This window comes from Oncorhynchus masou, chromosome 31 (assembly GCF_036934945.1).
Source record: "Oncorhynchus masou masou isolate Uvic2021 chromosome 31, UVic_Omas_1.1, whole genome shotgun sequence".
In the NCBI taxonomy this organism is placed as follows: domain Eukaryota; kingdom Metazoa; phylum Chordata; class Actinopteri; order Salmoniformes; family Salmonidae; genus Oncorhynchus; species Oncorhynchus masou.
In genome coordinates, this window is record NC_088242.1 from 60,118,778 (window position 1) to 60,144,261 (window position 25,484).

Here is a 25,484-nt window from a genome sequence, read left to right on the forward strand (position 1 = left end):
TTTAGCTTTGTATTTTCCCGTCAGCACGAATGGAGGACCCAGAGGCCAGTTGAATCAGTGATCTGGTGTCAGCGTTCCCTCTACGCTCCATCACACCATCAAAGCCAGCAATATCTGAGTCTTTAAGGGTAATGTTGACCACACACACGTCAGCGATAGACTGAGCAACACCAACTAGGTGATTCGTCAGTGATTCAGCAGAAACGAAAGAGCTGAAAATGAAGAGAGGTGAAAAAAAAGGAGAAAGGGTGATAGATAAAGGAGAAAGGGTGATAGATAAAGGGGAAAGGGTGATATATAAAGGAGAAATTCTGATAAAGGAGAAATGGTGATAGATAAAGGAGAAAGGGTGATAGATAAAGGAGAAAGGGTGATAGATAAAGGGGAAAGGGTGATAGATAAAGGAGAAAGGGTGATATATAAAGGAGAAAGGGTGATAGATAAAGGAGAAAGGGTGATAGATAAAGGAGAAAGGGTGATATATAAAGGAGAAAGGGTGACAGATAAAGGAGAAAGGGTGACAGATAAAGGAGAAAGGGTGATAGATAAAGGAGAAAGGGTGATAGATAAAGGAGAAAGGGTGATAGACAAAGGAGAAAGGGTGATAGATAAAGGAGAAAGGGTGATAGATAAAGGAGAAAGGGTGATATATAAAGGAGAAAGGGTGATAGATAAAGGAGAAAGGGTGATAGATAAAGGAAAAACAGACAGAGAGGAAAGACAGCAAACAGAACGTAAAGATGTGTGCTGGTCATTTCCGTTCCTGTTGATTCCATTGATTGGCCCAGTCTCTCTCTGTACTGTGAGCTGTGTCCGTCCCTTCTCCCTCTCCCTGGGGCAGCCGCAGACAGCACATCTGGCCATTTGACATACTTTGGTTCAGCCAAGTTTGTTGCTGTACCTGCAGCCATCTGTGAAGGGGCTGCCAGCCCTCCGCCAGCCAGCCGGACGATGCTCCGCTTCCCTTCCGTGACCAAGAACGGCCCATACTCTCTCGCTCCGTCAACCTACATGGTGGGCTCTCTCTCTGTTGTGTTGGTAAGGCCAACTCTGCTGCAACTCTGCCCAGTGCTTTTCCAATCGTTACTTCATTTAGTGCACAATGCTTCTCTCCGTCTATCTAATTCTCTCTCTCTCTCTCTCTCTCTCTCTCTCTCTCTCTCTCTCTCTCTCTCTCTCTCTCTCTCTACCTACTCATTCAAGGATTTTTCTTCGTTTTTGCTATTTTCTACATTGTAGAAAAATAGTGAAGACATCAAAACTATGAAATAACACATATAGAATCATGTAGCAACCGAAAAAATGTGAAACATTTTAGATTCTTCAAAGTAGCTTTACACACTCTTGGCATTCTCTCAACCAGCTTCACGAGGAATGCTTGTCCAACAGTCTGGAAGGAGTTCCCACATATGCTGAGCACTTGTTGGCTGCTTTTACTTCACTCTGCGGTCCAACTCATCCCAAACAATCTCAATTGGGTCGAGGTTGGGTGATTGTGGAGGCCATGTCATCTGATACAGCACTCCATCACCCTCCTTCTTGGTCAAATGGCCCTTACACTGCTTGGAGGTGTGTTGTGGGTCATTTTCCTGTTGAAAAACAAATGTCCCACTAAGCGCAAACCAGATGGGATGGCATATCGCTGCAGAATGCTATGGTAGCCATGCTGGTTAAGTGTGCCTTGAATTCTAAATAAATCAATGTTAGTGTCACCAGCAAAACACGCCCACACCATCACACCTCCTCCACCATGCTTCACGTGGGAAGCACACATGCGGAGATCATCCAGCTCACCTATCTGTGTCTCACAAAGACACGGCTGTTGGAACCAAAAAATCTCAAATCTGGACTTCACCGGTCTAATGTCCATTGCTCATGTTTCTTGGACCAAGCAAGTCTCTTCTTCTTATTGTGTCCTTTAGTAGTGGTTTCTTTCAGCAATTTGACCATGAAGGTCTGATTCACACAGTTTCCTCTGAACAGTTGACGTTGAGAAGTGTCTGTTACTTGAACTCTGTGAAGCATTTATTTGGGCTGCAATTTCTGAGGCTGGTAACTCTAATGAATTTAACCTCTGCAGCAGAGGTAACTCTGGGTCTTCCTTTCCAGTGGCGGTCCACATGAGAGCCAGTTTCATCATAGTGCTTGATGGTTTTTGCGACTGCACTTGAAGAAACTTTCAAAGTCCTTGACATTTTCCGGATTGGCTGACATGTCTTAAACTAATGATGAACTGTCATTTCTCTTTGCTTATTTGAGCTGTTCTTGCCATAATATGGACTTGGTATTTTACCAAATAGGGCTATCTTCTATATACCACCCGTACCTTGCCACAACACAACTGATTGTCTCAAACGCATTAAGGAAAAGAAATCCACAAATTAACTATCTATCTATCTATCTATCTATCTATCTATCTATCTATCTATCTATCTATCATCTATCTATCTATCTATCTATCTATCTATCTATCTATCTATCTATCTATCTAAACCATGCCCCCCCCCTCTCTCTCTGAAGTAGAGGAAAGAAGACAGAGAACATGAAAGCCTTCATTAAAAATGGCCATACATTTTTCACTTTGAAAAGCTCCCATTGAAACGAATAGAAGAGGGTGGGCAACTGGGCAGTTAAAATATGTGCTGTTCCCTTTGTGCAGTAACTGTACTGTACCCATCCAGCAATAACAATCCTTTAGATACTATAGACTGTAGTCTATACACAATGTTGAAGATATCCTACTGAGCATACACTCTTTGAATCAACATTGTTTCCACATAATTTCAATAAAATTACACTGAACCAACATGGAATAGATGTTGAATTGACGTCTGTGCCCAGTGGGATCATTGGACAGTATTGGGCCCTGGCTCCATGAGTGTAATGTAACATGCCATGATGAAAGGCTAGAAGACCATGTCTGTGATAAAGAACCAGTCTGTTGTTCTTCCAAAGAATGCCATGCCAAATGGACTGGGTATGGGGGGGATATTATCCAAAACAATAGGATTAAGGGCCTGGACAATGTCCACCCCCAAACAGGCTGGTATGCGGGGTGGGCTGGGGTGGGGTGGGATGGGGTGTGATGGGCTGGGCTGGGGTGGCGTGGCCTGGGGTGGGCTGGGCTGGGACGATAGGGGAGGGAGGCAAGATTATGAGAGCACAAAAGCTGTCGCTACAGAAGCCCCCACAGGCCCTAAATGCCCCCCCCCCCAAACCGGGCTTCCAATCCGGTGTCCATTGGTGTCACATGGGTTGAGTCTGAGCTTACCAATGGCTTCTCATCTCACAATCAAACAGAGCGGTATTTGGGGGTGGGGAGGGAGCAGGGTGGGGACATGGAGGAGAGCTGCTGGAATCACCAGGCAACCAGGCCAGAGGAGGCATCACAAAAAAAACACACAGAAAGATTGCCACCTCGAAGCTCTGCCGTTCTGCTGCACAGAAGTCATGGGAAAAGCAAATCATGCACTGTGCCAGACTCTCCCATACCATATCCATGACAGAGACAATAGACTCTCTCACTACATGAGGAAGACACAATGAAAATGAGCCTTTATGAACCAGAAATGACTATACAATGAATATCTTAACAAATACAACTTCCCAACAGCTCGTATTCTGTTCCATTTACTCTATCGAGGGAAAATGTCTCCTTAAAGATGGAATAAATAGCAAGCAGAGACACACACTACTTAGGCACAACACAAACCACAGCATCCAGATAGAGCTGGATGTACTGCACAGGACCTGCTTGTCAAGAGTCAGAGCCACAGGCAGCTGCTCTACACAAACTGACAGCAAACACAGTGCAACAACAGAACTGCCTGCTGGAAGAAGGCCTTCGCACACGCATAACACTCTGTACGGAAATGCCTTCTGTCAGCACTGAGCAGCACATCCCCAGCCAAAAACTCACTCCCCCTCAAAACACTGAGCACACTAGCAGCAACTCACGTTAAAACGTGAGTTGTCCTCCAAAGACTCACACTGTCCTCCAAGATCTGACTGAGAGTGGGAGTGGTCCTTGCAGCCTTGAATGTTGCCAGTGCTGAGTTTTTTGAGGAATCGAGGAATGATGCACACTTGGACTAATGAAATAATCGGAATAAATTGCTCCTCGTTCTGATCTCTCTATCTGTCCCCATACCAACGTTTTCAAAGAACATGTTGAAAGAACAGAATAGAGCCTGTAGAAATAGGCCACACGCAGTAGCGTTACAGTCCCACTGATGTTTTGCCTGTGAATGCTTTGTTCAGCCTGACCTCTAACCTGTCATTTCAGCTCGGTCAGAACTCAACCCGCGCCCATCTGTTCCTCACCAAACCAAACAGCCAGAGCAGCACACCTGTGAACCATTTCACCAGACAGACACATCAGAGGGATCCCATATCCCTCCTGCTTCCACCGAGATCTGGCTAACACACAATCACTGTCTGCTCTCATCAAACTCACATTGATTCTGCCGTATTCCTAGTCCCACCTCTCCCTGGCTGAGCTTATTCTATGACACGCTTTCACAAATCAATACCTCCAAGAACCTGAACAGTGAACACTAGGTTTTCATTTCCTTTTCACGTAGACTACTTTGAATAATGCAAAGGGGGATGCGTGTAACGTTCTGCGGCATGTCAATTTTCATAACATTTACCAGCAGACTTCAAATAAGCAACTGCACAAAGGGGATGGGGGAAAGATCTGCACGCTAAAGTGAAAGCATGTGATAGGCTTAAACTCCCGCAGCGAGCTATCTGTGCATCAACAACACAGGGAGAGCGACGATCACTACTACGTACAGATCTGCTGACTAACCAAGCTATGTCACTAGCTAAAGACTCAAAACTCTCCACTCCGCATTGAAACATAATCGCCGGGAAGCTCATTTCTAACTTAGTAAGGGGTGACTTGGACGCAAATTCCTGTGGTTTTGCTGGAATTCTAATCAAAGTTGAAACCCTGTGACCTTGGAATGAAAGCTGGGGTCACAGTCCTATGAGGACGATACCAATCAGCCAGCTACCAACAACAGAGTGAGAGAGGTGGCAGACCTCAGCATGTCCCTCTCTCTGCCTTTACGTACCCACTGACACAGAGCAAGAAGGGCACTCACCCCATAGAAGACAGGGAGTGGTCTCTAAATCTCTCCCTCCTCCCCCATTTCCCTCTTTTCCTAGTACGTCTCTCGGAGCGACAGAGAATTAAAACGCACATCTAAACATGAACAGCAGTGCTAGGCTAGCCTACAGTCCCTGTCACCACCACCACAATCATCATCATCATCGTCTCAGCGGCAGCCTCTGATCTATTCTCTGTCATTTTTCAATGAGAGTGTCTCCGGCCTTGCGAATGCTCTCTAAGATATTGTTTGACCTGAGACTCTGCGAGACAGATCCACAAATTAAGCTAGCTGGTGCCCTGCTCTGGGCTGTCTGGCGTCCACTGACCCCCCCCCCCCTCTCTATACCCCACCCCCCACCCCCACTTTCCCCTGACTGGGACATGAGTCTGTGTCTGAATACTAGCTGTTCCACAGCTGGGGGCTGCTGATCCTGCTCCCTCCATCATACATTCATCAACGTGTCAGTTTGGGTTATGAGACTGGGCAGCCAGGGTGCTGGGCAGCCAGAGCTTAGACTAACACACAAACTCAACAGGGCAGAGACAGGCAGGGTCCAGGCCAGGGCGGCAAGACTGGCACATCTGGCTCCGGACCATCACTACCACAGCGTCCCGTAAGACACTAACTCACCTACCCTTTGATTCTCTTTCTCCATAGGCACACTGTTGATCAAATCAAATGGATGGATAATCCCTGTCACCATTTTCTACCAGTGGATGTGGCCATTTCCATTGCTGTTCCTGGCTGCTGCTCCACATAGCAGGCGAGAACAGAGAAGGTAGACAATTAATTCCTCAGCTTCTCGCCATGATGAAAGGCAAGCCAGGGAACACCATTCCAACTAATTACCTTGCACAGTGGAGTCTCATTACAACTCTCCTTTTCATGCTAATGCAAGCCTATTTGGCTGTTGAGTTTAACATGCAGAGCTCTCTAAGCCAGTCTGCAACTAATCAGTCTGGCTGGATTGGCATAAAGGATATGACCATGCATGTAGCCTACGTTTCACAAATCTAGTGAAACGAATTGCCTACCAAATAATCAGTCATTTGTCCCTCTCTAACTATAGTTTCAACTGTAGCCTATGATTCATGAAAATATAGACCTAAATTGGAATTACATGCTTCCTAACAATTACTACGCCTTACACTATTTGTTTTTGGCACAATTTAGGCTTACACCAACTTTCACATTTTCAACAACAAAAAAATGTATCCAAACTAAACGTGATTGTATATGTAGTTACTGGTTTGTTACAAAGGGTTATGTGCCAAGTTAAACCAGCAGAGGGAGCACGGACTAATAGTAAAATACACAAACGGCAATAATAAAAACATACATTTTCACAATACACCCTAACCAAAAAAGAAAGTAATGGCTCCTTTTTGGGGGTTAATAACAAGAATGTATGTCCCAAAAAAATCTGCAGTGTAATTCTAAAGAGCATGGAGGCGTATTGTGCAGTAGTTTATAATACGAAAAGATTATGGATATTAGCAGATGACCAAATACTGTATAGAACACTACAATTGTACCATAGCCATGAGACCTGTCTCTACCTGGTCTGCCTTCTTCCAAGAATTAAGACTCTTTACCATGTGAGACATTGTAACAGAACAAAATAGAATTGCACTCTACTCGTGTCTTTAGGGCATAGCATTTTTCCTAAACATGCTGAGTGCAATTCTCTCAATGGGATTAGTCACAGACGTAATGCAGCAACAGCAGTAGGCTACATAAGCATGTCTTTGCTTTTGGTTGAAAATCTATCTTTGCACAAATGAATAAACGTTATGGAGCACTAAACATTTAACCAGAAATTGAAAGTGTAGGTTTTAAATTGCGATAAATTAGGCTAAATTTGCTCTCCGGTTGCGTGACTATGTGCGAACTGCGATGTTCTTTCTTCTCGCCCTTTCTCTCTCCTCTGTAGGCTATAGAGCAATGGTGTAATTTCAACACCAAGACTATTTGGAATCAAATGCAATAGCTTTCAAATGAAGATTTTGGAAATGTATTTGTAGCCGACTTGATTAAAATCGTGGGATATCACACGGGAACATCACAAGAGAATAATTATGACGGCTAGGGATGCAGACTGTAGCCTACATAAGGATTCGACCATCGATGTCACACTACATATTTGCAACCAGAGCAATAACTATTATGACAAAGTGATACATATTATCAAACTACTATGGAGCTAAACTAAACACTAAACAGAAAATGCATCATTCTATAATTTTGTAATACAAAGAAGCGATAGGGTGCAAGACAGTTATCTCTCTTGCCTCTTTCTTATTCACAATATTATTTTATACAAGACTGGTTGACCTCAAAAATACTTCAGATATAAACATATCTTACCTTCGTATACAGGGGCCATCGGTGCAAGGACTTCTGTTATTCATGGCAAAAAATAAAGCGAGATATCTGTTCAGAACTCAGTAAAAATCTGCCATCTTGAGCCCCTGACAGAGTCGCTGTCTCCTGCATTACTAGCTCAGTTCATTAGTGAGAAGAAAAATCTAAAATCCCATCCAAGGTTACAAATTCGTGCTCAGTCCACGGGAAAAATATAGTGTATTATTTCTGCAACAAAACCCTGCCGATTGCGAATAGTTTTTTGGCTCAAATGTTGAGCCAAATTGCAGGTTGACTTCAGCTAGTGTACGACATGTCTGTAGAGTCCCTGCAAAAGTTGCAATGCGAGCGGAGCGAGTTTGGTGTACAGTATAGTCAATTGACTATCGAGTCGATCCTAGTTACTAACTAGTCGATCCTAGTTACATTGTAGTGCAACTTTGTAACTATTAATTCATAACGTTTAATGTGATTTGATATTTGGAGAAAAGGCCTACATATTAAAATGTATATAAAATAATAGTGGGTTATAGGTTATATGCATGTGGATGTTGTAGCCTAGCTTTTGTTAAAACATGAGCCTATAGGCCTTTTATTTTATATTTTTTTAGCACTACACAGCGGATTCCAATAATGAAAGCTTAATGATGACTTGAGTAATGAATCAGCTGTGTAGTTTTAGGGCAAAAAAACAAAACGCGCACCCCTTGGGGTCCCCAGGAACGAGTTCGGGAAACACTGGTCTACAGGCTAACTGCAATCATTAATTAAGCTGTAATTAAAATGTAATTAACTCCTCCAGATTGGCATCCTCCTAATAATTAAAACAACATCCTAATTTACACAAATAATATCAGGTGAGTAGTATCCTCATTTTAAGCACTTTTATTAACTGAAGCTCTACAGGAACAAGCGCAAATGTAACAGCATGAACTATTATGCAATAACCCAGTATAAAGTATCGCTGGGTCTAGTTTTCGAAATGCGCATTTGCATAGTGTTGAATGATTCTGTGGGCCATTCGTCGTGCCTGTATTAAGCAGTCATCACACAGCATGACGACATTGTATTTTCACAGAGCGAACTCGACAGGAATCAGATGACATAGTCTCACACAGATGTGAGTAATCTGTCATTTACTAGCAACATTAAAAGTCACCCTCTGCACGATTTCCCCCAGTCACACCCGGGTACATTTTAGATTCTTAACGAGAAAAGGGGCGTTATTTATTTGCACCCTGTTTATAAGAATATAAAAAATAATGTGCAGTTATGTAAACATAGGATTCGTATAGAACCATCACTAAAATAATACGTTCAGCAGGCTATTATGGATATTTTGAATGTATGAGTCTAAAACAAAACACATGGTGGATAAATGAATGGATGATGGCATGACATAATATGTGTGATGTAACTGGGCAATATTAGTCAAATTGTGGAAAAAGGACAGAATCGTGTTTTTAGTCTACTATTTATGTATGCTACTTGTGAGACCATATGGTGGTGCCAGTTAAATAGCATCAAGAGTATCATGTGATTGTAGGCCTATAGCCTATTTACCAACCTGGACTCTAAAGTCAGTGTCCTTCCAACTTCGCTTGCACCGCACCTTGTTCGACATCCTCCTCGTCCTCTCCCCGCAGCGACTTCTGCAGCTGATCAAGTCTGATCTGAGTCACGCATTCCCATAGGATTAGGAGTTAATATACTAATAATATACTGAGGATCTCGTACCATTGAAGCCATCATCTGGAATCCGGAAACAATTAAAGTACAATAAGAACTGATCCCCTGTTCTCCATCAGGGCACCTACAGCATATAGCCCAATGCTAGACAAGTAAGCTTATTCTAGTTCAGGGCCACGGTTAACTAGGCTACTAACAGTATCATATATGACTGTAAACTAGCTCTGTTATACATGCACATATGATCGTATATTATCTGAAGAGCAATACAAGTGCATTGCAATAGGTTCATCTGTATATAGGCCTAGGATTTTGATAGAAACGCCTTTCATTTTGATAACAGATTGTTTTACTTCACACAATTCCTTTTTATCGCCTATCTGTATCGGATCAGCTGCCTTTGCTTGAGCAAAAAGACTTCAACTACCAGGGAGCAAAGTCCACGCAGAAATGTAGTCCTTCTAAAGAACTACAGTACGTATTCTTCTCTTTTCGTGTCAACAACCAGAAGTGGTCTAACAACTATAGTCTACAATCAAGTAATAACGAGGTAAGAACTAAAACATAAATATATACAGTAACCCTGTGTAATTTTGTTCACTCTCTGTAACACTTGAAGCTTCGAGGGATATCCGCCGTAATGTGTCTAAATGTACCAGTTGTGATCACGTGCAACCATCAGTGACATAACGCAACGTGGTGGCATAATCAAACACCGGTCAATCGTATTACGATGCAAATGTGCCATATTAAACTATCACGCATTTTGACTTGGGTTATTTGATAGTTAGCACCATATTTGTTGACCTCAGATTCTACGATATCAGTTGAATTAGGCTACATAATGTGACACCAACTCAATGCAATTTTACACGGTCTTGGTCGGGACATAGTACGATTTATCAGTTTCTGTACATGGCTTGGACAATCTTTAACATATATTAACGAATTGTTGAATCATATGAAAGGAAACTGGCAAAGTACTGTTTGAAATTGTACTAGAAATTAGAATACAGTTGTATTAGCCTACATGTCATTACGCCAATAAAGTAAAACGTGGTGAATACAAATGTATGGTAGGCTATCTGTACAACTTAATGACCCAGAAATGGTATATTGTTATTCAGAAGTTCAGAATTTTTCCTTAATAATGATAGTATTAATTAATTATAGTATCCTTAATTATATAAGCCATTACATTTACATTTCCGTCATTTAGCAGATGCTCTTATCCAGAGCAACTTACAGTTAGTGCATTCATCTTAAGATAGCTAGGTAGTACAACCACATATCTCAGTCATAGTATGTACATTTTTCCATAATAAAGTAGCTATCAGCAAGGGGGGAGGGGATTTCTTTGCACATTGGGAGGGACTCTGTGGAGTTGTCAACTGTGATGGAGAGGTCTTGGCACTCCCTGGGAGGAAGAGCAGCTCCGTCTTGTTGAGGTTGAGCTTGAGGTGGTGGGCCGACATCCAGGCTGAGATATCTGCCAGGCATGCAGATGCGTGTCACCACCTGGGTGTCAGAAGGGGGGAAGGAGAAAGGTGGTTGAGTGTCATCTGATAGTTCACAGTGTCGAAGGCAGCAGATAGATCTAGGAGGATGAGAACAGAGAGTGGGACTTTTGTGAGTGTAATGTTTACATTCATATTGTTTATTTAACTTTTGTTTATTATCTATTTCACTTGCTTTGGCAATGTGAACTAATGTTTTCCGTGCCAAAAAAGCCCTTTGAATTGAATTGCGTGAGTCAGCTTTGGCAGTGTGGAGACTGAACCACCGTGAGACAGAGGAGAGCAGTCTCAGTTGAGTGACCCTTCTTGAAGCCTGATTGGTTAAGGTCAAGAAGGTCGTACTGAGAGAGATAGCGAGAGAGTTGGTCAGAGGCAGCACATTCAAGTGTTTTGGAAAGAAAAAGAAAGAAGGGATAAGGCCATAATAGGGTAAGGGATTTTTGATTGAGGTTACCTCAGTTGATGTGTGAAATGCTTCTAAAGCAAATATTTCACTAACTGGATTCTAAATTCCTACAGAAGTCTAGTCTGAATAATTAATTTCACAAGCATGTTGTAGTCTTTTGGAAATAATGGCAGAATATTCCATATTCCTCTGTGTTACCTGTATTACCCAGACCCATGTGATCATCCACAATGTCAAGGTTGACATATTGTGTTAAAGATCGACTGAATACTGAATGTTTCTCACAGGCTGATCGACTTTAACAGATATATTAAGACAGATGAAAGCATCAGAATGTTGAAAATGGGTAATCGTTTGAAAGGTCTTATAAGTCAATTTAATAAGTCATATTTAATAAATGTGTTGTTTTCCTGCTGTTATCTCTCCACTGTACTGCTGCATGTTGTGTATAATTGAGTCAGTACTGATCTTTTCTATGCTTTAGTTAGTCTAGTATATAAATCCAATATCTGTTTCGATTACAACTGCATGCACTGTTGATTTAGTAATATAATATAGTAATTTTGACAGGGAGACAATGCTGAGACCATATTAAAATACAATATACACATATACACATTAAACTACACATCCATATACATATTAAAATACATGAACAGCAAAACACAATAACAAACACATTCTTCAGTGTAAAGATTCCCTAACAGCTGTCTGAAATGCCCTAGAGGCACTAATTCCTCATATATACAGTGCCTTGCAAAAGTATTAGGCCCCCTTGAACTTTGCGACATTTTGCCACATTTCAGGCTTCAAACATAAAGATATAAAACTGTATTTTTTTGTGAAGAATCAACAACATGTGGGACACAATCATGAAGTGGAACGACATTTATTGGATATTTCAAACTTTTTTAACAAATCAAAAACTGAAAAATTGTGCGTGCAAAATTATTCAGCCCCTTTACTTTCAGTGCAGCAAACTCTCTCCAGAAGTTCAGTGAGGATCTCTGAATGATCCAATATTGACCTAAATGACTAATGATGATAAATACAAACCACCTGTGTGTAATCAAGTCTCCGTATAAATGCACCTGCACTGTGATAGTCTCAGAGGTCCGTTAAAAGCGCAGAGAGCATCATGAAGAACAAGGAACACACCAGGCAGGTCCGAGATACTGTTGTGAAGAAGTTTAAAGCCGGATTTGGATACAAAAAGATTTCCCAAGCTTTAAACATCCCAAGGAGCATTGTGCAAGCGATAATATTGAAATGGAAGGAGTATCAGACCACTGCAAATCTACCAAGACCTGGCCGTCCCTCTAAACTTTCAGCTCATACAAGGAGAAGACTGATCAGAGATGCAGCCAAGAGGCCCATGATCACTCTGGATGAACTGCAGAGATCTACAGCTGAGGTGGGAGACTCTGTCCATAGGACAACAATCAGTCGTATATTGCACAAATCTGGCCTTTATGGAAGAGTGGCAAGAAGAAAGCCATTTCTTAAAGATATCCATAAAAAGTGTTGTTTAAAGTTTGCCACAAGCCACCTGGGAGACACACCAAACATGTGGAAGAAGGTGCTCTGGTCAGATGAAACCAAAATTGAACTTTTTGGCAACAATGCAAAACGTTATGTTTGGCGTAAAAACAACACAGCTCATCACCCTGAACACACCATACCCACTGTCAAACATGGTGGTGGCAGCATCATGGTTTGGGCCTGCTTTTCTTCAGCAGGGACAGGGAAAATGGTTAAAATTGATGGGAAGATGGATGGAGCCAAATACAGGACCATTCTGGAAGAAAACCTGATGGAGTCTGCAAAAGACCTGAGACTGGGACGGAGATTTGTCTTCCAACAAGACAATGATCCAAAACATAAAGCAAAATCTACAATGGAATGGTTCAAAAATAAACATATCTAGGTATTAGAATGGCCAAGTCAAAGTCCAGACCTGAATCCAATCGAGAATCTGTGGAAAGAACTGATAACTGCTGTTCACAAATGCTCTCCATCCAACCTCACTGAGCTCGAGCTGTTTTGCAAGGAGGAATGGGAAAAAATTTCAGTCTCTCGATGTGCAAAACTGATAGAGACATACCCCAAGCGACTTACAGCTGTAATCGCAGCAAAAGGTGGAGCTACAAAGTATTAACTTAAGGGGGCTGAATAATTTTGCACGCCCAATTTTTCAGTTTTTGATTTGTTAAAAAAGTTTGAAATATCCAATAAATGTCGTTCCACTTCATGATTGTGTCCCACTTGTTGTTGATTCTTCACAAAAAAATACAGTTTTATATCTTTATGTTTGAAGCCTGAAATGTGGCAAAAGGTTGCAAAGTTCAAGGCGGCTGAATACTTTCGCAAGGCACTGTATATTCTTTACCCTTTTTCTCCCCAATTTCGTGGTATCCAATTGGTAATTAGTCTTTTCCCGTCACTGCAACTCCTGTACAGACTCGGGAGAGGCAAAGGTTGAGAGCCGTGCGTCCTCTAAAACACAACCCAGCCAAGCCACACTGCCCGCTTAACCCGGAAGCCAGCCGCACCAATGTGTCGGAGGAAACACTGTACGCCTGGCGACCGTGTCAGCATGCATTGCACCCGGCCCGCCACAGGATTCACTAGGTCACGATGGGACAAGAACGTCCCTGCTGGCCCTAACCCAGACGATGCTGGGCCAATTGTGCGTCGCCCCATGGGTCTCCCGGTACGCGGCCGGCTGCGACAGAGCCTGGACTCAAGCCAGGCTCTTTAGTGGCACAGCTAGCACTGCGATGCAGCGCCTTAGACCACTGCGCAACTCAGGAGTCCCTATTTCCTCCTATTTTAAAGTGCATTGGAGATCATTCCACACGTAAGGTGCAAAGAAACTGAAAGCAGATCTACCCAACTCAGTGGAGATGGAAGGGATCTCCAGAGTTAGTCCTCCCTGAGACCGGGTCTGGTATCTCTAACAGTGAAGTAAGGTAGGGTGGAAGTTTATGTAGATAAACTGTGTCCAATGGCTTCAATACATTGGCAGCTGTGTTCATATAGGCAATATCCCCATAGTCTAACACCTGTATGAATCTCGACTGAATTAAATGTTTTTATTTAATTTAATGAAAGGCATATAAAATAAGCACATTTGAATTCTTAATATCTTAACTAACTCATCATGCTTTTTCAAAAAGCTTTTTGTCAATCCAGATGTCCAGATATTTATATGCGCTGACACGATCAATGAGGACACCATCCAATGTATATATGCATAAATCATCAGAGACATTTTTATGTGATATGGAGAATAACATATACTTGGTTTTACCATCATTAAGTCCCAGTGTCAGTTCAACAAAGGATTTCTGCAAATCAACAAAGGCAGATTGAAGCTCCTACAAAGCCTGGTCAACCGTGGGGGCAATAGCATACACAAACAGTGTCGTTTGCACTGCATACAGGTGTATGTTAAACAAATGAGCGGATAGTCCAACATTGTGTGTATAGACAGTAAAAAGTACACAACCTGAAATCGATCCCTGTGGGACACCTTTTGTAATATCAAGGAAACCTGACTCAACACCATCAGAAAAACATGATTTAAAAAAATATCTAAAATAGAAACATATTCTTTTGTTATGAAGCTTACCAGTCTTGTGTGGAGTTCAAAGGGCCATAAAACCAATCATCTGAGAAAATTGATTTTGGAAAGTTGTGTAAATTCAGCCTGGTTAAACCAGACTGAATGTAGCTACATTATTTTGGGTGCCAGGCTAGTGTAAGGTTAAGTGTAATACACTTATTTAATTTAGTTATAAGACAGTGAAAAAAACAATATATACAGATGGGTGCCGGTACAGAGTCAATATGCGGAGGCACCGGTTAGTTGAGGTAGTATGTACATGTAGGTAGAGTTAATTAAAGTGACTATGCATAGATGACAACAGAGAGTGTTAGTGGTGTGAAGAGGGGAGGGGCAATGCCTTTGACTAAATGTTCAGGAGTCTTATGGCTTGGGGGTAGAAGCTGTTTTAGAAGCCTCTTGGACCTGGACTTGGCTCATGAATCATGTTGTTAACTCTGTGCCATACTCCTAGACCTGAGGGGTATACCACAAAGCAGGATCAGTGAGTTAGCCAGCTAACTTTGATAAACAGCCAAATAACTGTTGATTATCTGGTTCAAATGGAAAACGTATGTTTTTAGTTGTTATGAAAAATGCATGCAGTATTTTTCTTGATGAACATGTCAGAGTAATGTGATTCATGTTAAATACACTATGTCTTGCTTAGTTTCAGGAGGCTAATATTCGTTGTGAACTGTTTTTGTTTCCTTTGTCTGCTTGTGTGCAAATCCCCCTTGTGGTTTCTGTTTGTAGGCAGTGTGGTGATTTTCCTGCTTATGAAAAGAAACTGGTTTACACTGTCAAGCAGCCTTTTATCTGCAAACACAGTTAGTTTGATCTGACAATGATTTTTCCGCTCATCAGTGTTTTGTTGTTGTTATGAGCCATGCGCATTGAAACAATGCACAGCTTAAACTTGACCAATACACAGAAAAGTCAAAGATAAGCTATCAATGCTGAAACATAGTTTAGTTATTTTTTGACCAACTTTGTTTCATATCACACAACATTCAGAAACACTGCCATTCTATAGGCTTAGTATCTGTCTCATGGCCTGTAGGCCACTTTCTTTTCCAGACTGCACTGCACTCATTTAGCTAGATTCTCCAAATGTCATCTTTGTTTTGCCAAAACGTCCGGTCTGTACCACACATTGACTGTGACTGATTGTGCTTGGTCTTGTTCAGAAGGTCAGCGTGTGATCATCAGTAGCAGGCCTGGCCTGTATGTTCCTCTCAGACGGTTGATCATTCAGTAACACATTGTTACAGAGGACAGCAGGGCAGACAGGACAGAGGATGCTCGCTCTCAGCCTCAGGGTTCTCTCTAAGCAGGGGAAGGGGGAAGAGCTAAAACGAATCATTGACAGTGAAGGGGAAGTTACCTTGGAAACCACAAACCTGCAGAGTTTGAGACAGTTGAAGTAAGCCCAGAGAAGTCTTGAATAGGTGTTTTTCTTATGTAGTGACATGTAGTTTAACTGCAGGTAGGCAGGAGGTTGAGTAGGGTGCAACAAGTGTGTTTTATTCACAAAATAAGGATTGCCTAGTGATAGCAGTGGTTAGGATAAATTATAGGCCTAATGTCTGCAAACATAGGCAAAAAGAACTTACAAAACAAACAAACGATGAACAGAAACTTAATCAAAGAAATTGAATTCAATCCAAACTGGATTTGACCTAAGGGAACAGGCTATGGGTAGGCCTACTGTGAAACAAAATACAGCCTACCCACATTCTGATAGGCCTACTCATCAGAGCTCCCCGATGTCGATCAACAACACTAGGAAAGCCAGGTAGAAATAGCTATGGGCTAAACCATAGTTACAATGAACATCACCGATGAACTGTTAAAATACACAACAGAGAGGCTATACACTAGAGCTGTCTAAAAGCAGACGAATCACATTATTGAAATGCCGTATACTTAAGCATTTTACAGTAGGAGATATATCATAATTAGGCAAATAACCAACAAATACAAAATGGCCAAACCCGCTGGGAAAAGGTGTGCATGCTTGTGGAGCAACCGACGATGTACAAGTCCGCGGGAGCGCTTCGTGAATTGCGCGGTCATGCACGGTCATGCACGGTCATGCACGAAGAAGCGGCACTAATCACAAAGTAAGAACACAAGATAAATGCTCAAACTGAAGGAAAATAACTTCACCTTATTAACAAACCTGACTCACGATTAGCGTTTATACCAACATTCAAATCTCAAGAAAGTCGGGGCGAGTCTAGCCGGTTGGACGGGTGATCGCAAGTCACGAATAGCCTAATTAAAGAGCGCCTGTCGCCATTACATAACCTGTCTAGGTATAACTTTGAACCTATAAATCTACAGCCATTGTGTGTTTTTTACAAGCACATATTTCACCTGCATCATATCATGCGTCATGATCTGACTTTTGAAATGCTTTGCCTTCCCATTGCAGCCCCATAGAGGAGACCAGGGCACGAAGTAACATCTAAATAACTGAAATTAGAAACCACTTGAAAAGCGTTTATTCGATGTGCTAAGGGACAGATCAAAATGTACTGGAGGGGTGGGCCTGGTCCAACTCGAGGTGTCTTAAAAACAAAGGGTCATGTGAAAACAATATTTTCACATGACCCTCCCCTTATACTGTAAAATAAATTGAACACCCTTCCCCCTCATAGAATGAACTCAAAATAATGTTTACGACCACAAAAAAACAATACTTGTAGCGACCCTGTGTTTAGAAAATGGATATCGACTTTGCCACTTCAGCGTGCTTTTGTGGCACAGTCAACGCCACGCAGGGCTACGGGCCAGAATGTTGAAGCTTCGCCGACCACCACAGACGAGCTCACTCTCCCTGCCTGTTTCATTACACTACGATCAGAGCTGGCAGCAGACAATGATCAGCTAGGAGGAAATCAGATTTTCAACATTTTGATGCCATATATATTAAATATATGCAACAAATGTTCCTACCAACAGGTTTCAACCAATAAACAAAGCATACTGACTTTGTGCACTTCAAAATCATGGTTGGCATTTTCAACACCACAATAAATAGACTATGTCAATCTCAACAAACAGAAAATGCATCCCTCCCTACCTTGTAGGTTACCCTGTATCAAAGGCTTGGCTTGACAATCTCTGAATGCCATGAAACTTTTTGGTGTTTCGTTACAGATGTCTCTTTCCATTCATCAATTGGCTGCTGGACAGTTTGGATTGATTGATTATATTTGTCAGTTTAAAAAATACATGTATACAAATATTTTTTCAAGTGACCACGATTGCACAATAAAGTTGGGGACTTATTTCCATTGTGGTCCTTTAAAAAAACAACGTAAATACATATATAATTACTTAGATACAGACACATTACAGAGATAGAGACACGCAAACAAATGCTCAACCTCCAGGTGAGTATGAAGGGGGGAGTTTAAGTACAATTCTTACAAGCTTGTTTTGGCTGGTGTGTAGCTTATTATTGAAATGTTTGGGGCTGCTGGTGAACCATGGTGTGCAGGCATAATCAACGTGACACCGGGCTAGCGCACTTGTCACTCTTTAGGGTGTCTATAGCTAGGTTTCAATCCATATGGCAACAGATTTTCATGTGAATATTCTAAAATCTTCATAAAAACATGTGCACATCAAAACACAAGGGATAGTGTGTTTGTAATTTGTTATATGCTGTTTTTAAGGACACGTAAATGTAGCTCATTTGACCAACATCTCTCATTTGTTGATGGAGCTGGCTGTGCCAGGCCAGATCTGAATGCATATGGTTGTCCATTACATTTGTCAAATGTCCGGTGAATTCAAATCTTCCCTGTCATGTTGTCCGGTGACATATGCCATTTCAGAGTTTCCTCCGGGAAAATTGGACACCGGACAACATGACAGGGCAGATTGTTATTTTTGGCTAATTTATTTTATTTTAATCCAAATATCAGTTCCAAATCAGAGCCGTTTTCAATTACCCCTCATTTTTTGCCATTGAAGACCATGTTACAATTAATCCCACAGCCTGTTACAATTATCCCCGTGAGAAATACAAGGGGAGCATTTCTCTTCAGCTACTTTCGAGATGAATTGTAAACTTTACTGGTATGTCCTAAAAACGTTATTACAGTGTATAATTGTAATAATTTCCTTACATACTCACATAAATACGATCTCATCTCTACCTTCTCTTCTCTCCATAGGAGCTATTTGGCCAGTGTTTGTGTTGGTCTGAGGTGGTGATCAGCGTCATGGAGATGGTTATGAACATCCTGATGATACCAGTACCAGGTGGAGAATCTGTGTCCCTGTTCATGATCTTCCTGGCTCTGCTCTACTGGTAAATCAATGTCTTCTGCCTCTAGTCTAGGGCAATAGAACAAATCCAAAACTCAGCATGTATTGTAAACAGATGTGCATGTTGGTAGTGTGTGTTTTTCAGTTTAGTATGTGTTGTGTTTATGACATAATATGCTTGACATATTCAAGCAAACACAATTACGTATTGTATAGGTGTAGCAGTGTCGTCTTGTGACGTCATTATATTACATATTGATGTACTGCAGGGGTTGTCAACAGGTGGCCCGTTGTTGGTCAGAGAAACACCAGGAAAGACACCAGGAATTCAGAAAATATGTTCCCAAGTATTCCCACAAATAAAACAATTTGAGATATGTGTTCGTGTCTCAATGTAATCAAGATGTGAATTGATTGTTATTGTCACGTTTGCAGTGTACAATTTACAATGATTATTTTCAATCGGTCCGTGGCTGAATCTCGTTGCCTACCGCTCAGGTAACCCCGATTTTTCTACATGTCACAGATCTACAGATGTACATGTCACAGATCTACAGATGTACATGTCACAGATCTACAGATGTACATGTCACAGATCTACACGTCACAGATCTACATGTCACAGATCTACATGTCACAGACCTACAGATGTACATGTCACAGATCTACAGATGTACATGTCACAGATCTACACGTCACAGATCTACATGTCACAGATCTACATGTCACAGACCTACATACTGTATGTTACAGTATGCATTGTACTGTTCTAAGCTTTGATTTGGAGAATGTTAAATGTTAGTGCACAGAAGCCTGGATGTCAGGATAGTTGTAGGGTGTTCAAATGACACACACTACAAGTCCTCAATTCAGGGTAGGAGGTTAATCAGCATGAACCGATCAAAATACAACATTTTGCATGTTCTCAACCTTCCATCACATCTGACTAAAAGTGAGAAAACCACTTTGCAAAAGGAGCACGTTTAATTTCAGACCCACATTAGCAAGGATTAGTAGCCGTCGAGGCCAGCCATGCCAGATTGATGCTCTGTCATACAAAGTAGCGAGAGAGGCTGACAAGCATGTTCTTTCTCTCTCTGCAGAGTACGGAGACTGACTGAACACTGTTGGGTGTTCAGTGTTGTGGAAAATGTTGTTTTGTAGAACAAGCATAAAGCCTGCTGTTTGTGGTATACCGGTGATACACTTGGTTTCTCTTTAACTTGTGGGTTATACACTACATACTGTAGGTTTCCACTTCAGATGTATAGCAGTTTCAGGCACCATGTTGAAACTGTTGGTTTTTGAAAATGCCGACTACACACACACACACACACGCACACACACTTAGTTCCTCAGGACAAGTCAATTCCTGTCTGTTGCCATTCAGTTGTAACAAATCAAAAGAGGCTGTGGTATATAAGGTCCTCTTAAGCTGTCTCAGCCCAAATGAAGATTTATATCTGACGATGAAACTAACTTGCACGAGGGGCCGTCATGACACCGGGGTTCGAAATGACGAGATTTAGGAGAGGTCAAGTCAATTTGTCTCTGGCTCTCTGTCATTGTCATAAGCCACATCAGAGAATTATTAGGTTTGCCCTTTAAACGTTGCTGAACTGCGAAATGTGTCTCGGCATAGAACCTTTCACCTCATCTAAACTGCACAAACTGTTCTCTGGGAAATCAGAACGCTGCCTTGTTTTGCAGTGAAGTCCCGTCCGTTTCCATTGACTTCACATGAATACTCTCATACTCTCCACGCTGGAAACGTCAACATGTGTTAATGATCTTTATCTCCAAGAAATGGCTTAATCACAGTTGCAGCATTGCTGGCAGTTTTAGTACAGGGGTGTTTTCAACGGCAAGAAGCAAACATTTCCTCTCTGAGGAGTCCTAGGGCTAGTCTTGGCCAGGCAGTGTGTGCCCAGTCAGAGTTTCACACAGCTCAAGCTGAACCTCAGGTGAACCCTCCCTGGGACCAGACTCCACCTCTCTCTCATGGCTGACCCAGCAGCTGAATGCTCAACCCTGTCTGCCTTGAAGACCATAGGACAGAGTGCCACCTACTGGTCAGTGGAGTATTGTCTGTCTGGAAAACAGAAGTTGCCGCCTGGTTAAACAGCGTCATATTCTTTAGGCACCAAATGGAAGAAAACGGACTGAAACAGGGAAGGGCTACTAAACGTGTCCATTCTCTGTTTTGCTACAGTCTGCCCTAATGAATACTACCCTGGTTTATTCCCTCTATAAAATACTTTGATCGTCTGTTCATGCGTTTTATGGAGGGATCAAATTCTGCTTAGTAAAAAATGTTTTTCCTCCCCACATGGTTTGGGCAGGTCCAATCATATTTCGGGCTCCTGAGTGGCGCAACAGTCTAAGGCACTGCATCGCAGTGCTAGAGGTGTCACTACATAGCCTGGTTTGATCTCAGGCTGTATCACAACCGGCTGTGGTCAGGAGTCCCATAGGGCAGCACTCAATCGGCCTAGTGTTGTCCGGGTTAGGCCGTCATTGTAAATAAGAATTTACAATAAGCATTTTTGTTCTTAACTGACTTGCCTAGTTAAATAAATATAAATATGATTTACTTCCTTTCTGACTCAAATGTCCATTGCTTTGCCCCTCTTTTCTCTCCTTGACTCATGTAAGTTTGATGGGGAAATGTTCTGTCTGTTTTGAGGATACAGAGAGACGTTTCTATAGCTTAGGTACCGGGGGATATTGCCACCACATTGCAACCTGTGTGTTCTCCATAGGATCTCCCCAATAGCCTAGCTGTAAATGCAGTGTGGGTTTTGTGTGAAATACAATGCCCGCCGGCACACATGCAAAGTGACTGAACTCCCCCCTCACCCCATCTCACACACACACACACACACACACACACACACACACACACACACACACACACACACACACACACACACACACACACACACACACCCTTCTCCTTTGTAACTGTAGACGTTTGTTTTCCTGGCCCACTGTCCCCTGGAGAACTTGTGTTAAACTATGTATCAGAATGAACTCTGGAAGGAACACAGTGTGTGTAACCCAACCAGGGCCCATTCACTGGACACTCAGTCCAAGTGGAACGGATGACATACCCCCCGATGATCTCACGACAAATGAACTGACTGGGGCTGTGATATCCAAGTGTCACCGTTGATGGACACTCTAACCCATCGGCACCGTTTCAGAGGTTATAATAAAGATAGTGATATCATCGGAGGTTCAGACACACATCCATATTGCTTTTATAAGACTTAGGTAGCATCCCATATATAAATGAATATAGGGAGGTTTGGTATAAGGAGAAACTCCTTTAGTCTGTTTTTGATATAACATCATGGCTATAAAATGGTCAGTATCCTGGCCACATTGTTCTGGGATGTCAATGTATGTGGGAGCAACATATTCTACTCCATCCGTGTGTGGTTTCACATGCACAGTTCTCTGGATTGGACTCTGACAACATGCATGACCCAATATGTTTCATTAAGGCAAGCAGACTGGATAACAGTGGCTTAGCTAATTGGAATAAGCAGATGCCCAGTCTGTGTGCAATAATATCCCTCATTGGAAATATGCAATAAGCGATTGATCAGATCAGAACATTTCACCCCACTCCCAACATGCATTGCCAGTGCTCTAAGAGTATTGTGTGAGGATGTGTCTGAGTCTTTCCAGCTCCCCCTAATAAAACCCTACCTCCTGAAGAATAAGAGGGAGTAACAACAGGCAAGCTGTAACCAAGGTGGCAGAACAGGGCATCATAAAACACCCCACCCTTTGGAGTAGCTCAGTCTGGAGCCTCTTCAGGCAGAGCAGAGCCATAGCACAGTATCTCATCAGATCTGGGTTCAAATAATATTTGAAATAATTTCAAATACTTTATCTGGGCTTGATTGCGCTAGCCTGGCGCAGTGTGACAAATAGAGTAGTCCCGCAAATGCAAACTCCGCCCCATCTGGAACTCCAGGCAGACAAAAAGCAAAAGCTGAAATATTTGCAATAGTATTTGAACCCAGTCTAATAAACCCAGGACAGCTGACTTGGCAGCGCTGCGCCACAGTGCGCTGGTATCCTGCAGTTGGCCTTCCGTTGTCATTGGATGAGCCCCGTGGAGTACTTATTGTTTAGTTGAGGCTGGTTGGACAGCTCGTCCATCACACCTGCTAATCATACCACTGACTGCACACCTCACACATCACACCTCCCTGACAGACAGACAGACAAGCTGCCCTGCTCAGCCATTTTTATTTGAACATGTTTATTAATACTGAATATGGTCCACGACTACAATATCACAGAGACCAACCCACTGAAAAGTACAGTTCATCCTTCCAAGTCCACGAAAGTGTGTACAAGCGGCGAGTGGAGAACTAGAACTGAGGCTTGGGGTTGACATGCTATGGACAATGGCTCATTCTGGCTCTCCTCCTCATGACATCCAACCTGACAGACTGACAGACACTTGAACTCTTGTGCTCCGCAGAGCCAGCAGGAAAGAGGAGGACTGTACACCATATTAAAAAAAAATAAAAAAATATGTTTTTAGACGCAAATGAATTCATTTTTACAAAATATAATTCCATTCACAATTAAATTGTTCCAATAAGGCCTTCCCGAGTTGTGAACTTTGAGTAGACGTGTAGTTGTTATGGTACTCTATCTAGAAGCTACTCTCAGTACAATGCTCGTCGGGGGGAAGCTGATTAGCCAAGGCGCTGTCTTTGTGAAGGAGCTGACGTCAGAGAGAACGTGTTTATTTTTCCATGATGGATGAAGTGTTTCACAACACAGCTTGTCTTCCTGTTGCACTCAAGTAGCCATCCCCTTCGAAAGCAACAATCAGCGGTTGAAACAATACCAAAGTGTTTTTCTCGCCCCTGTTTCGGAGGGATGGGGCTGGAGAAATGTAACCACTCTCATATTCATAGACAGAGCTATGGATGCAATGACTGACCCTCCATGATATCAAATTCATAGACAGAGCTATGGATGCAATGACTGACCCTCCATCATATCAAATTCATAGACAGAGCTATGGATGCAATGACTGACCCTCCATGATATCAAATTCATAGACAGAGCTATGGATGCAATGACTGACCCTCCATGATATCAAATTCATAGACAGAGCTATGGATGCAATGACTGACTGTCCATGATATCAAATTCATAGACAGAGCTATGGATGCAATGACTGACTGTCCATGATATCAAATTCATAGACAGAGCTATGGATGCAATGACTGACCCTCCATGATATCAAATTCATAGACAGAGCTATGGATGCAATGACTGACCCTCCATGATATCAAATTCATAGACAGAGCTATGGATGCAATGACTGACCCTCCATGATATCAAATTCATAGACAGAGCTATGGATGCAATGACTGACTGTCCATGATATCAAATTCATAGACAGAGCTATGGATGCAATGACTGACCCTCCATGATATCAAATTCATAGACAGTGCTATGGATGCAATGACTGACCCTCCATGATATCAAATTCATAGACAGAGCTATGGATGCAATGACTGACCCTCCATGATATCAAATTCATAGACAGAGCTATGGATGCAATGACTGACTGTCCATGATATCAAATTGATAGACAGAGCTATGGATGCAAGGACTGACCCTCCATCATATCAAATTCATAGACAGAGCTATGGATGCAATGACTGACCCTCCATGATATCAAATTCATAGACAGAGCTATGGATGCAATGACTGACCCTCCATGATATCAAATTCATAGACAGAGCTATGGATGCAATGACTGACCCTCCATGATATCAAATTCACCGTTTTAACCAGGTTTTGAGGCTATATTTGTGTTTGTTTACATTTAATTTGTTTACAAACGGAGTAAAAAAGTTTATATTTTGGGTTCTCGTGGAGTGTGACAGTTGAACTAAGCTCATGAGGCATTTATAAGTTATATTCTTCAAGAATCAATAGATATATATCATTCATTTATAAGTCCAAAAATGGATGTAGCAACTGTTAATTGCCTCTTTGATGGGCCAACAGCGCTCATTTAGTCACCTTTACTTTGCAACAACTTCATGAGAGAACCTTTGTCTCCCCTGGGGTTAGCTGTACGTAGCTTTGTTCATACTGTTGTTCTGGTACGTGGTGAAAAAGGGAGAGAGAAACACCGTGTGTGTGTGTGTATATGTGTGTGGTGCGTGCCTGCCTGCCTGCCTGCGTGTGTGAATTTGAGGGTGGGATCCATGTGACTCATAATTACTGTAAATCGAACGGAGGTGCCAGTCACATGTGCGTTTGTTTTGCGGCAGTATGACTCGCCACCTCTACAATACCCCGCTCTAATATAACAGTGTGACGCACCTCTCCGACCAACAGCACTTTCTCTATGCCATCTTTGTCAACCATTCTCTCAACGAAAACCCACACTCTCCACACATGTCCTCGTCACTGACTTTACCTTTGTGGTTCAATCCGGT

General features: G+C 42.1%; 1 protein-coding gene and 1 pseudogene across 10 annotated transcripts in view; one reads left to right on the top strand and one right to left on the bottom strand.

The window, feature by feature from the left end:
* The window catches only part of LOC135524212 (homeodomain-interacting protein kinase 2-like), a 97,520-nt gene extending 89,680 nt beyond the window's left edge, over positions 1–7,840 (bottom strand). For 9 of the 10 annotated variants that reach the window (XR_010452917.1, XM_064951555.1, XM_064951548.1 and 6 more), the window contains exon 1: positions 7,488–7,840. Coding sequence is in view for 8 of the 10 variants with exons in the window: in XM_064951555.1 (XP_064807627.1) it covers positions 7,488–7,506 (19 nt within the window). In the remaining 2 variants the exon portion in view is untranslated. Of the gene's footprint in view, positions 1–5,754; positions 5,868–7,487 lie in introns of all 10 variants that reach the window. The other variant, XM_064951550.1, reaches the window with a different exon arrangement.
* Positions 7,841–10,614: 2,774 nt separating this feature from the next.
* LOC135524213 (thromboxane-A synthase-like) overlaps positions 10,615–25,484 on the top strand; it is a 103,503-nt pseudogene continuing 88,633 nt past the window's right edge.